The sequence below is a fragment of the Sparus aurata genome, chromosome 1, assembly GCF_900880675.1.
Source record: "Sparus aurata chromosome 1, fSpaAur1.1, whole genome shotgun sequence".
In the NCBI taxonomy this organism is placed as follows: Eukaryota; Metazoa; Chordata; class Actinopteri; order Spariformes; family Sparidae; genus Sparus; species Sparus aurata.
In genome coordinates, this window is record NC_044187.1 from 13,705,642 (window position 1) to 13,719,832 (window position 14,191).

Here is a 14,191-nt window from a genome sequence, read left to right on the forward strand (position 1 = left end):
AAAGTTAAACAGGTGCACAAACATGACACTAGAAACATGATTTCATGTGTGTAAGTTCGGGTTGAATATTCGGCAAGTTACAGGTTGCACCTTTAGGATTTCGATTTCTATTCTATTCTAAAAACAATTCAGTCACACCATTTGGATATTTGCTGCAGCCCTGCATATGAAAACATACAAAATCATCCAGCTTACATTAAGACGTTTTAGAAAACCACCGATACCTTTTGTGCTCTACCGGTACTGAGATTGACTGGAGGTGTTGTATAGATTAGTGTTGGCGGGGGGTTGGATCATGCTGTTACCGTGATCAGAGTTAGATTAGTAAGAACGCACGTATGTGTTACCTCGATAGTTCAATGTGTAGACTGAGGTTTTTTGTTTTTGCTGTAGTTTTTTTGCGAGAACCTAATTGCGCTATGTCCCTCAGCAGGTGTTGCATTGTTCATCCAGTGGCCATCTGGGCCTGTAATCCTTTGGAGGTGAACACACTGAATTTGAAAAAGGTCATTGCACAGACACATTTAGCTTGGCCTGATGTTGTGTGTGTGTGTGTGTGTGTGTGTGTGTGTGTGTGCATGCACGCGCTTGTCTTTGCCCTCTAACCTTCTTTTTCTTTTGCATTTTGTACCACATGTCTGGGACCTTTTGTACTTCTGAGGTCAGAATCTTAAAGTTGACCTTTGTGAAAAATAATGTCAAGCTTTACAATGAGCAGTTTTGATGCTGCTGCACAAACTGTTTTCATAATCCTGTTACACCATTCATTGTATTTGCTCAGGGTTGATGGGCATTAACCTCCTACTGAGCAGCACTGGAACTGGCGCGATAGCAGAATATTGAAGAACTGAAGAAGATGGGAATTAAAAAACTAAGTTTGTGAGCTCGACTCTCGAAGCACTGTCAAACTTTGGGAACAATTTGAGATTTCTAGGTTTTAGGACACCTGATTTACAACTGACGAGATGTACGGAGCTGTATTTTTTTTTCATTCTTTTTATTAGGTTTTAAAACAGGACCACATGTACTTTAGTTGTGTCTGCAACGCTGTTTTGCTGTGAAGCTCCAGGAATATTTTGCGGACTGCGAAACTTCATCTGACTTTACATCAGCATTGCTGTTGAATACATACTGACATCTTCATTTTTGGGTGAACTTATCCTTTAATCTTCTTTTGACCCTGCTCCCAGGACTTACATGTAGATATTTAGATAAGATATGCAAAAGCACGATGAACCAAGTTCATATTTCTGTCATTGGGGAGAGTTGTTGATAACCTGATCGGCTCCTGATTGATGCTGTCAGCAGCAGTTTGTACTGAGTGGCTAAGAGTGCTAGCTGGGTGTACGACTGCTCCTCCGCTGTTGAACCTGTCAAATACTATAGAGAGGCTGACTGGAGAGCAGTTTTCAGCAATCCTTGAGCTAATGTGCAGAATGTGCTGCTGTGGTGCTAACCACCTGGCACCGAGCCAACCAGAGACTTGGCTTTGGCTGCCACGCACAGCCCACTTCATGAGGTTGTGGTTTCGTACCCAGCGACTTTAGTGAGCCACTAGACTATAAAACTGTACATACAATAAACACTCCAGGCGGATCCACTAGGCAGCACCATCACCAACTTTATCCACTCTATGTATGTTAATGTGTTATGGTTTGTGTGTGCAGCACATGCTGGACTCCCCCTGCCTGCTCTTCCTCTGTGTTTGTCCCAGCAGAATTGTAAATGACTGGTGGGTGTTGAAGATGATCGCATGTGACAGCTAATGCGTAGGGTTGCTGGCAACATGTGTCAGCGCCAGTGTACATTAACCTACATTCGGAGTGAGGCCTTTTTGAATCACACGGGAAAGGAAAAGGTCGCCTTTTGAATAAGATATTGTCTGACACATTTAATTTCTCAGGCCCCACGACCTCGGTTCATTTGGTTTCTCAGGCTTTTTTAATTGGAATGCCAGTGTTTACCTTATAGCACTCCGTAATCTCATTGACTGAAACCTTCTTGTGCTTAACAAGGTGACAAGAGTTGACTGGGTGCTAACCACTGCTAAAAAGTGGAGAACGGATGTAAGGAGTATGTTGCACGGAGGTGGCTCAGGTCACGGCTGATCCCTTAAAGATAATCTCCCTCTCTAGGGATTTGTTTTTCTCATTTGTCCCAGGGCCTCTAAGCTGAGTTTGGAGGTCACCTGCTGCACAGGCAACAGGGCCCGGACCTGGCTCTAGACACATTTGTAAGGAGCCAGGTATTGCACGGTGGGAGAAAAGCAAAGTAAGCAGTGAACAGAGCTAAAATATGAACAGCGGGAGAGGCGAGGTCTAGAGTTCATCCAAGCCACTGAAATCAAAGGATCCGGGTCCACAACAAGACCAGTTTTAGCAGCAGGGCTTTGAAGTGGTCCATTTGTGTTTATGTTCGTGGCAGTTGGCTAGATTAGAGTAAATTCTGAGCCATGAATCACAAAGGTGCTGAAAACAGGCTCCTTTATGTGTATTTAGTTAGATTTAAGCCATCTACCGTGCTTGTTTTTGTTGTTATCATGTAGGTTTATGCTCAGGGGGGAAATGTGATTTAAATCACTGAGCTGGTATTTCATGTTCCTTCATGTGTCGAAGGCCGTGTTTATCGCCGGCCCCCTTGTTTGCATTGTTTCTCGATTTCCCATGCCCGGAAATCAAACCTGACGTCCGACAATGTATTTCTTCAACATGTCAGCCGAATTCTGTTCCCAGCTGCTTCTGTTTTTCAGCAGGGGCGATCGTGGCAACTCGAAATGCTAAAAACAGAACCTTTGGGGATCAGTAACAGATCAGTGTGAGGACCACATGAGAAGCAAACGTCTTTAAGGCAGTAAGAACACTTTTGTCACAGTCAATCAAAGAAAAAGCGGTGCGGGACATAAGGGGAGATTTGTTGAGGCTGCTGCAGGGCTGCGCAGATGAATAGCAGGATTGTTTTCACGGCGATCAGTTGAGAATAGTAGCCGTGTTGTTTTGTGTTGCATTTGCGTTGCATGCGCTTTCTTTTGCTGGGTTGTTGATGGGCGTTTAAAAACTACATTTTCACAGGTGTTCGATGCGTCATCCACTTCTGAACGGGGAAAGTTTTAAGCTCATGTGTGGGATTTACTCACATGAACCCTTCCTCTCAGCCTGGTGCGGATACAGTATTAACAAAGCTCAGACGCAAGAGTCGTTCAAACTGAGCTCCTCGCAGCAACGGAGGTCTTTGGCCCTGTTCATGCTTTGTGTGTAAATGAACTCTGCGGGCTGCATATGGTCAGAAAGCGAACGAGTGGGTGTGTTGACCCCATAGCTTGTATAGGAACCGCTTATTTATTTTTTTCCTGTCGTAGCATTATGCAAAAAGCAGAACTTTTATGCGGCTGCCCTGAAGTTATTTGGAGCAGTTTGAAAAGTATGAAAAAACGTGCACACCGCCATTCATGAACAGAGTTTTGAGTAGGTCGCCCCTGCGCAGAAAAAAAACCAGGAGGGAATCTGTGGGCACGCCGTGGCATCTCAAGCCTAATTTTATACTGCACGGATGTGATCAGTCCCCCTCCTGTCCTTGACAAGCATGAATTACGGGAGTTTCCAGCCACGATAATCCTCACCGCAAGATAATAACACCCTGCCACATCTCTCTGGGATTCATGCCTGCGTGCTTTACCACTTAGCCGAAATATCTCAGGTGATTAATTTCATTCACTCCGTGTGACAGTGACTGTTTTTAGAAGTCGAAACGGTCAAACAGGTCTAGTTAGTTAAAAAAGCAGCTGAGTTGCATCCCAGCTGCCCTTCAAGGGATCCACTCTCTCCGTGGGAAGAGTTGAGAGTTCAGCAAAGAGTGTCGTCAAAGTCGGACAATGTTCAGAGACGTTCGGCTTCAACGCGCCAGTTTCCGCCCGTAGACAGAGCCTCCATCAACTCCCTGAAGGAAGGCTGAGTGTGTGTGTGTGTGGCGTGCATGCATGCATTTTGCTGTGACTTGTCTCATTTCTGTGTTTACACTCAAAACAGCGGATTTATTGCAGAAAAGATAATCGTGATTTGCTGTTACGGGGGAGGTCACTTTAAGTTTGTCGGCATTAGCCTTGGAGGGGAGACAACACAACAGCTTGGAATTTAAAACAAGGAGTGAAATGCACAGCCGGGGCTACCAGATTCCATCAGACAGCAAATTTGCCGTTTGTGCAGTGAACTACATTTTAGTTGATGGTGAAATCGCCTCATTTGCCGTGTATTTGAAGTCTTAATCCAGCGGAAACATAGGAGAATTGATCAAGTGTGAGACGGGAAAAATAACTCGAAATGCATGAGACACTTTAAGGTTATGATTTATTTTTATTTTTGCGTAACCTTAAGTGGCATCCATTCAGAGTAGCTTATACTGTAACCTTAACACAGGTGTAACACAAGCCTGACAAAGAGGAAATCTCATATTTCTGTATGCTCAGGTACTCTGCCCAATGCCAGGGTCACCTTCACCAGGAAAAATAAATCCCTGGTGGCTCTCTAACGCTACCCATAAGACCTCTCTCCCTTTGAGAGGCGGTGAGTGGGTGTCAACCTAATGTTTATACTGTCTGCTCATGGTTATGTAAGCCATTTTGTCCTCTTTCTCTTCCTCTACATCTCCTTCAGCTTGTTTAAACTAATCTACCTTTTACCTTTTCCAACATGCCAAGTTCGCGTGTTACGTAAAGTATTCTTCGAGCTGGTCTAGCTTTAAGGTTTTTTTCAGCATGCCAAGGTGTGCATTACATAAATACTGTCGGCCAGACTGTAGAGTGGTACTGTACCGTGAAAGCTGTATGTGTGTGTGTGTGTGTGTGTTTTCTTTTTTTTTTTTTCCCTTTTTTTCTTTTGCAGAGTCAAGGATGCTTCTCTTTCATGAGGGGCAGGTTCAGGGAGGCTGTGGTACTTGTCTGAACTATCCCTGTGATAACAGCCTCTAGAATGAACGAGTCAGTGTGTCAACTCTCGAACGCACACACGCACAAATTTATCTTTACGGTGGGCGGATGGCTCTGCAGCGGTGTGTAAATACAGTACAGTGAAGTGTGTGTGTGTGTGTGTCTGTGGCGGGCATTGTAGCATGCATGATGAGGACATTGTTTTTCTATACAACAGAGCTCTCTCCCTGTGGTTCAGCTGCCTGTTTACTGACTCTGTCATGCTAATGTACTTATGTGGGTCACAGGGTTCATTCTCATCACGTGGTCCCTGCTGTCGTCCATCATTTAGCTGTCTCACGGCCATAACGATGTTATCTTGATAGCCTCAGAATAACTACCCCCCACCCCCCCCCGACTTCCTTAGTATCTATAATTTGTCAGATTTCTTCGACTTCATGCTCCGTTTCCATGGCGACTAATTGTTCCAGTTACGCCACGCTCGGACGACTTCTGACCCTTTCTTCTGACCTGTTTACACCTTAATCTAGATGATGATGTCAGACCTTATTCATCAAGCGGCGTTTCCGGATTCTGATGAATCTCAGGCCATCCTCTCCCCTCCTGGCTGATTTAGCATTCCTTCCACAGCTGAGAGAGGGTGGAGATATTTGAACCATCCGGAGAATGCTCCCAGTGTGACATCCAAATTACTCGTCGGAAAAAAAAAAAAAAAAAAAAAAAAGCGCGAGGCCAATTTGAGCCCAAACATCTGTCCTGCGGTTTGGTCCTCACACATTTTTAGTGGGCACAGTGGGCTTCTTCTGGCTTCCAGCTCTCACATTTCTTTTTCCTTTTGGCATTTCATTAATGCCTTCCCTAAGTAGCGCATCGGTCGGGGGAGAGCAGCAAAGAGGGCAGCGAGAGTTAGTACAAGGTACAAATTTCTGCTTGTACATTTTTTGGTGGGAAGAAGCAGCCATTGTGCGCTCGCACTCATCTGTGTCCTCATGGGAAATAAACAGCAACTAAATCAGTTGTTAGCTTTGTGTGTTATCTTTAAAGATGAAAGGACACCGAAAACAATGAAACCGCTGCCCTGGGGTTTTCTGTAGGAAGGGAAAAAAGCAACAACTGGAGCGAAGAATGAGACCTTTGATCTGTGCAGTCAGTCCCATTGAGTTAGTCTGAGACTGTACCCAGAAATAGAGAAGGCAGGGGTCGAGACAAAAAAACGTCTCAGTGCACAGAAGTGAAGCCTGCGCACAACTGCACAAGTATTTTATTTTTTGGGGGGGAATTTAGGATTTTCTTTGTGTCATACTGTACATTGCAGTTTCCCAACATGAAAAGCTATCATCTTCCACTCCGGCTTCTTGTTACAGTCTGAGATGAAGGCTGACACGAGGTCCTGCACGCAGGAATTACTGGCGTGAACTGCCAGCCTCAACCCGATGCTTCTCCTTCCAGTGGTACATCATCGCATCATTTGAGCCCTCATTGAAACAGACAGAAATTGCAACCTCAGAATATTTTAAGACACGAAAATGACAAGCCAAACAAAAAAGGAAATTCATTTAGCATGTCCTCGTGGCCCGGCGGTGAAAGGCGCACGCCATTTAACCTCAACGTCCCAATTTGGATTCTGACTGGAGACCTTTTTTTTCTCGGTGTGTCATTTCCTTACCCTCTCGAGCTCATTAAAACACACTCACATTATTATTCCTGCACATCCTGCACACGCTGACAAACTGTAAGGCTGACATCTCTGCTGAAACAGCCATGATTTGGGAAAGTCTGCTAGCTTTGTGTTTAGTTTTGGGCCACTGGCAGCCGTTGGTGCACAGTCACTGCAGCCTGGCCTGTCTGCTCTGGTTTCATAAGCAGAGAGAGCGAATGACCTATATACTTCTCTGAGGGAGGGGAAGTCACCTTGTTGGTGGACCAGCAGGCAGGCAGGCTGGCACACAGTGACAAGGTTTTAATGTGCGGCACTATTAAAGGTTTGACCACCGACTGGATATTAGAAACATGCTCTCATATGCTGCCTGTGTTGTTCTTGGCCGGCAATCGTTCCGGGGCTGTGTGTTTTTTTTCCTACCGTGGATTGTCTTCTTGTTAACACCGCATTGCAATGGTGTGAAAAGGCCGATGTATGGGGGGAATATTCAGCAGAATAACACGCTGAAAAACACATCTTGACACGGATTGGATTTGCGCATGCACAAATACACACACCGGCGCTTGCATTAGCTGAAAACCGTGGGGCCCGGTGCCAGAAAGATCTAGTCAGACAAACACCTCACCAGAGACTCCTCTAAGCGTCCTAACAAATTGAATGTGTGTGTAGATGGACAAGAGGGAATTAGATCAGTGGTCCTGATTGTATCTGAGTGTGCTGTTGCTGTACCCCTTTCCAGCTCGTCCCCTGGAGGAAATGTGCGTGCATGAGAGAGAGCGAGCGAGGCAGAGAGACACCGGGAGGAGGAGGAGAGAGAGGGCTTGGCAGCTGGTTTGATGAAGGATGTAAGGAGAATGTTAACCAGACAATCACCTTGCATGTTATTGATTGAGATGGGAGAGAGGTAATTAGCATCGAAAAGAAGGGGAAGCTGAGGCCACTTTTAATGTTTTGATACAAGGTGTTCTCTCCCTGTACCCATCTACATGTTGTGTTCTCTGCGCGTGTGCTGTGAGCGTACGTGTGTGTGAGCACATGAAGGGAAGTGTTTTATCAAAAATATGATTAATTTTACTTGATGTGCGAAACCAAAACCTGGAATGCACGAAGCTTGTAATTTGCCCCAGGGGGGCCAATGTATGTTAATTTCTTTATTGTATGTGAGAGCCGACGGATGCAGTGTAAAACCGTTAATGAGTAGCATAAATAAGTAGCATACCCTGATATAATGGGCACATTCACATTTTACTCACAGCACCCAGCTGTGTGCCATGTGCACACACAGAGCCTCGTCCATAGGGCATAGGCCTGCTCCGTCTTTTGCCTTACATCTCCGTTTAGTCGGGCTTTGTTTTTATAAATAGATGTAGTCTCAAAGTCCCTGGTTATCCATTGGATGTAAAATGCTTCAAAGGCCTAACACGTACAGTAGCTTAGCAAAAAAATTCACATGTATACAACACTGACTAGATACCGATCACCTCTGGATTTTTCAGGTTCAGTACCGATGAAGAATCTCCAGTCTTTATTTTTTAAGACCTTGAAACAGAAACAGTTTTGAAAAAGGACCCCTTGAATGTTGCTTATCAAAACATTGTAATTAAGCTATTCACTGGGTGGGACATTTATAGTTCTAGAATAAACTTGTTGGTGCTCCCATTCGAACTATGTGATGGTGACAGCGTACTTTTTCGTTGGCATCGCCGCACTGCCTCTTCAGGTTATTTACTGGCCAAACGAATGTCAACACTGATATAAAGTATCTCCGGGAAGCAATATCAGATAATAGCTAGAGCTAAATTTGGGTGGCCAATCAGATATATGTCGCTATCTGCCTATATGTATGGAATGAAAACCATTGTTTTTTAGAGGTAATGATGCAGAAAAACGTGCTTGGGGTAGTTGACTATTCATAAATACCCGGTGAAGTTGACCATTTTGATGCACTGGAGTCATCATTGAAAAGGCTTCTGATACGGCCTAAAATGCTGGATCAGTTATCGCCAGTACAGCCGGAAGAGAACGCTGCTACTTTCCAGTCCTTCGCGGTGCTTTTCAGTTCTTCAAACACGGCAGCACACCTCCATATGCTGCCTCTGTTATACCTTGACTGACTGTCGACAGGCATCATCCATTACCTTTGACACCCACTGCATCCTTTAACTAATTCTCCCATTTAGCACTGCATCACTAAGAACATACTGTGCATCCTGAGCTTTAATGGTCATGTTAATTGTAGAAATCAGTCAGCAGTGAAAGCAGTAAATGATGCCAAAGTAAACAATGCTTTGGATCAGGCAGAACGGCTGCAGACTGTCATCAATTCTGTTCCCTGTTGGTTGTGGCTCAGTGTAAATAATGACAACATGGCATGAAATCACAGTACGGCACACAGCAGTTGTGGCGCTCACCTTATGATCCTTGACCCTGAATTGGTGGCACAGTTTACACGATCAGTAAGTTTTGCTCAGTAATCGTTTGTGTTATTTTTTTTTTTTTTTTTTTTTTTTTTACACTTTTTATGCCACAGAACCGGGAACCAAGTGTTTTTGATCCTAATTAAATGTGACACCCTGCTCTGTGTCTCTCTGCTTATTGAATTTAAATAATCTCCTCTATAATTCTGTCATCTTTGTATGCGTGGTGACGCTATAAATCAGTTGACTGCAAAGCCCTTCTCTCTCGGTTGGCAGACATCTTTATGGCGAGCCACATTGTGCTGCCACTGTACTGTTGGTCGTAAAGCCCAAGAATGTCTCACAGTGTGTATCGGGCTTTAGCATTGTTAGGAAGGGGACAGTCTGCCCTGGCTTTGGTGTTGACTTTTGGAAATTCTTTGTTGATTTATGTCCGCTCTGTGTGTGTGTGTCCTTTTCAGCTCGCCACTGAGACAACCGTCCTCGACGGCCAAAGTGTGCCTGGTTTGCGGAGACGAAGCATCAGGATGCCACTACGGTGTGGTGACGTGCGGAAGCTGCAAAGTCTTCTTTAAGCGAGCAGTGGAAGGTATGGAATGAATTCATATATTTGATGTATTACTGATCATGCCTCTTCAAGGGTGGCGGAGAGAGCTTAACACATTTCAACCTGAGAGATCACAAGCAAATTAAAAAAGGTAACACCTTGTCACGGCTTTGACATGATGTGTATGCTGAAGTAAAAGAGAGGCATATTAAGAAACACATTTGCACATTCGACTCCACGTAGGCAGCGTAGAGAAACACTGTGAATTGAGAGAGCACAAGCAGAAAGAGGAATGCTGCGAGATGAACACAACAGCTAAACAGTAGTTTAGCTAAAACAATAGAGCATTTGAGGGCACTAAAGGTCAAAGCGGTCAGAAAGGTGTGATGACATACTCACGAAAAAAAATCAATTCATACATTAAGTAGTATGCAAGCACCTTATTGGCCAAAAAGAGACTAACATAAACCTCTCTTTGACAGGTTAATTATTGAATTTGTCTCTCTCACACTGCACCATTCCACACTACATTGTCACAAAACATGGCACTGCACGCTGTGCCACCTGCCATTACCGCCGCAAGTGAACAAACCTGTGGGAAACACTGATTGAGGTTCATTTATTTTATGCTGCTTTTGTGTTTTCGAATTGTGAATGTGTTTCTTCATTTGATGTGTTTTTACAAAATATGCATCGTTATATGTATATGCAAGTGTTGTTTGTGTTTTTGTTGTTTTTGTCATTTTCCCATGTGTATACTTTTGTTTTGCAGCGTGTTGGGCTCTCTTCGCCGATGTTCTTTCCTCACACTGGCTATTTACAACGAGATATACCATCTCTTATTTTGTTGTTCTGTGTGCAAAACACGACATACGTTGTTTGAACTCTAATCGTCAAACTGAATGCTTGCATAACTGTAAGAGGAGAAAGCCACTGTGCCGGCGCGATGCTCAGCAAGTTTCATTCACATTGCATTCAGTGATATTTCAAACAGCACCACCTTATCTGACAAGTGTGGCCTTCAGAGTTATTGGCAGACATTCCACTCAATTAATAACAGTGGTGAGTCTGGGGTAATTTATGTGGCAACGAAATTACGGCTTTTTCCGGATGAGAACTGTTGATGAGGAAATGTGCGCGAATACAATAACTGCTTTCAGGAACTTTCAACACTTTTCGGATGTAATCACTTTTTTTTCCTGATAGAATAGATGTTGAAAGGTTCAGTCAGACGAGCACACGGTGGAAAAATTGCTTTCAAACATAAGGTGTGAGAATCATTAACCAACAGTTTATCCTGGTTTTCTTGGCGTTTATGACATAATGCTGTTTAATCCGGTTTGACCTTATAGATGTTTATTTTTCCTGGAACGTCATTGAAATGACAGAAAGCCTTTGGTACGTTACATTTATAGACTGTGACCACGTTGAGTGGCACATTCAGTAGGTAATTCTCCTGCGGCAGCCCTTTATGTTATATTTAGCTCGGGGAAAATCAACAGCAGCCATAATGTGCTTTTCATTTTGTGCCTGTTGCCCGAGGCGTTGGACTTAACTCATTAAGATGAGTGTTTGAATGCAAAACAGACGCTTACAGACCCAGCACAGGCGGGGAAAAAAAAAAAAAAAAAAAAGAGCAAGCAAGCCCCAGCCACCAGGCCCTCTAGGTGTTTTCCTGACCATTGGCGGAATTGCGCTCGTTCCCAATCAAATCATGCCTTAATTTGATGATATTTACGCACCGTCATTACGAAGACCTGAAACCAGATTATGTGTCTGGGGTGATCGAATCAGACATGCCATTGTTCTTGCTTCAAGCGTGGCCCGTGGCAGACGCTAAAGATCTGATGTGTGTGAGTGCCAGTCAGGTGAGGCTGTGAGGAGCTCAGATCTCTAGAGGCTCTGTGATCACACTACTGACGCCCTGTCCGTCTCTCGTGTGATTTATAATTCTAATGAAATCCAACCGTTGATTGTTTGAGGCCCTTTTAATCGAATGCAGAGTTTCCCTCTCTGCGTTTGCCTGCCGAACAACAGCAACTGTGCAAACTACGAAAAGCGCAATAAGGGCAACCCATTCAGTGGCGTGATGTCATCAAGGTTGCGTGCGAGGCGTACGCCCTTCTGATGTGCAAAGCGAGCTGTTACCTCACATGACCCCGCCACAGCTGCTGCTGAGGTGGAAAGAGAGAGGCACGGCGGAGCGGGGCAATGGATGAAAACACTGCGAGAAGGATTTTGCAAAGTGAAGAGAGATAGAGGACAGTGAAACAGATACAGCGAGGGAGGAGGGGGAGGAAGGACAAAGAAAAAGTCAGACGCAGACAGAGAGATAAAGAGAGGAGGAGCCGAGAGAGGCAGTAAGAAACAGGGAGAGGGACGGAAAGCGATGTGTCAGCAGTGAGTGCCGGAGAGGTGTAAGTCAGGACGTGAGGAGACGTTTCACTCCTCCCCTCTGCCAGTATTTCCTCCTCCTCCTTCTCCTCCTCTTTTCTCTCAAAGTTAAAAACTTAGACTCGGCATGCGAGGTATAAAAGAAGACTGCAGAGAGTGGGCATCTGTGCAAAGGGGAATAATCCAGCCCATGCTTAATTTCTTTTGGCACCGCCTGCCTCGGGGGACACAACTTTTTCGGTCGGCTGTAGCTCATTAGACGACTAACTGGCTCAGAGCCCTTTACTACAGCGCTAGTTAGCATTCTGGAGTCATCAACAAATCAGAAGAAATCGTCTGACTGTGGAGGGTCTGTTTTCCCCTCCAATCAAGTCAGAGGAGTTACCGCTAGGTTGCTTTATTTTACAGTACTGGAGCTTGGCACAGTGCATATCCGAAGTCTATCACTTTAGGTTTACATTCAGACCATCTGTTTGGAATATCCATCGGCCACATGGGCCTTTTACTGTCCAAATCTGTGCACTAAGAGCCCCCCACCCCAAGAGGAGGAATATTCATTCAACTTAATTTTTTGTCTCATCTTCCAGAAGGCACGGCCAACTATACAGGATAAAGTTTACAACCGAGGTCCCAGGAAACATATAGAAATACTTCATTATTCTCCGAAGACCCTCTGGCTGTGAGCCCTTTCAAAATGCCCTCGATTCATTCTTAAAAGCATTCACATGAACGCATAAAAGAAATATTCGTCTTCTGCCCTCCTACTCGCTACAAGTTTATCTCGGTAGACAGTATGGCAGCTCTCATACTCACACTTTTTTATTCCTTCTCACATTTTAGATGTCCTTGTGTAGCAAACAAACGCAGAAGAGCGATAATAACCTTTTATAACGTGCAGGTTTCTTGCGGATATGTTGCCGCCGTTGACTCAACTGTCACGTGCAAACTTGCAGCCAATTTAAAGGCGCCGTTGACAAGTTTTCCTCACTACAAACGTTTATCCTGCACAGTGGGGGGAAAAAATGCCTTCCGACACACAACAACACAAGCAGTAAATATGTGTTATCACCGCTAATGAAATGTGGAAATAGCCGAATGCGTTCGTATGTGCTTCTCTCCTGCATCCACTCCGCCGAAGTCTAGTTTGTTGATACAAGACAGCTGCACTCAATAAACGACTCCATGTGGAGCACATTTGAGGAGTTGAATGCCGGCTTATTATTCACATGTCATCAGTGGCTTGGCATGTCTGCTCTTTGTAATAATACCAGGCTCTGCTTTTAGCTCACTAGCTGTTTTTGGTGTTCTCTTGTTGAACCGAGAGGTTTACGGAGACATTGGCCAACCTTGTTACGGCCTCACTGTGTTCTGCGATGTGACTGGGTCGTGGTTTCCATGGCGCTGGTGTCAATCTAAAAAACCTTTCCCTTCAGCACTGCCTCTGTGGGAGAGGTCATCCGAGGACACGTCTCGCACCGCTTCTGCTTTGACTGGCAGCTAAGCCGCCCAATCAGCTCGGGCCGGCGGGGTGAATGGAGGCCTCCCTCCCCGTGCCGGAGTGAATGCTTCAGGTTGTGTATGAGAGGCTCATGTAACAAAAGCTGGAGTGAGGCCATTTAGCAGCGTTGTGCTTCCCAACCCTTTCTGATCGGAAACCGCATACACCATCCATGCAAACACGAGCGCTTAACTTCCCGTGCACACATGCATGTGTACACGCGTCTCTATAGTAGTAGAGGCATTCAGGTGTGCAGCATTAGGTAGCATTGTAATCTGTAAAGCTTTCTGTAAGTATGTGTGACCCACATTGCTAATAGGCATTTAGGCTGGAGAATGCAGCCTGAGGAAGGGTCCCTCTAATGCAACCTAGACACATTTACTGTTCCAGTATGTGTGTGAATTTTACATCCTTTAAAAATAGACACAAGGGAGGCCAATATATAATGTCGGCAACTAATTAACACATCTGCAAGTTATTTTTTTAAATTATTTGATTTATTGTTTAACCTGTAAAATATAAATAGTATTTTTAAAAATTCTGCTCAAACCTTTCCCAGAGCTATGTATACATCTCCAAATTGCTTGTTCCCTTTGATCAACAGTCCACAACACAATTGTATTTTATTAAATACAGTCATTTAAAACGGAGAAATGCTACAAATTCTCACACGTGAGAAGCCGGAGTCAGCAAATGTTGGCATTTTTGCTTGTTAAATGATTTAAAGATCCCCTTCACACACGTATGTGAGGCATGC

General features: G+C 44.5%; 1 protein-coding gene across 1 annotated transcript in view; it reads left to right on the forward strand.

Annotated features, from left to right (window-relative positions):
* nr3c2 (nuclear receptor subfamily 3, group C, member 2) overlaps nt 1–14,191 on the forward strand; it is an 81,164-nt gene that overhangs the window by 34,475 nt on the left and 32,498 nt on the right. The window contains exon 3 of the mRNA XM_030418022.1: nt 9,457–9,584. Within this exon, the coding sequence (XP_030273882.1) occupies nt 9,457–9,584 (128 nt within the window). The remainder of the gene's footprint in view (nt 1–9,456; nt 9,585–14,191) is intronic.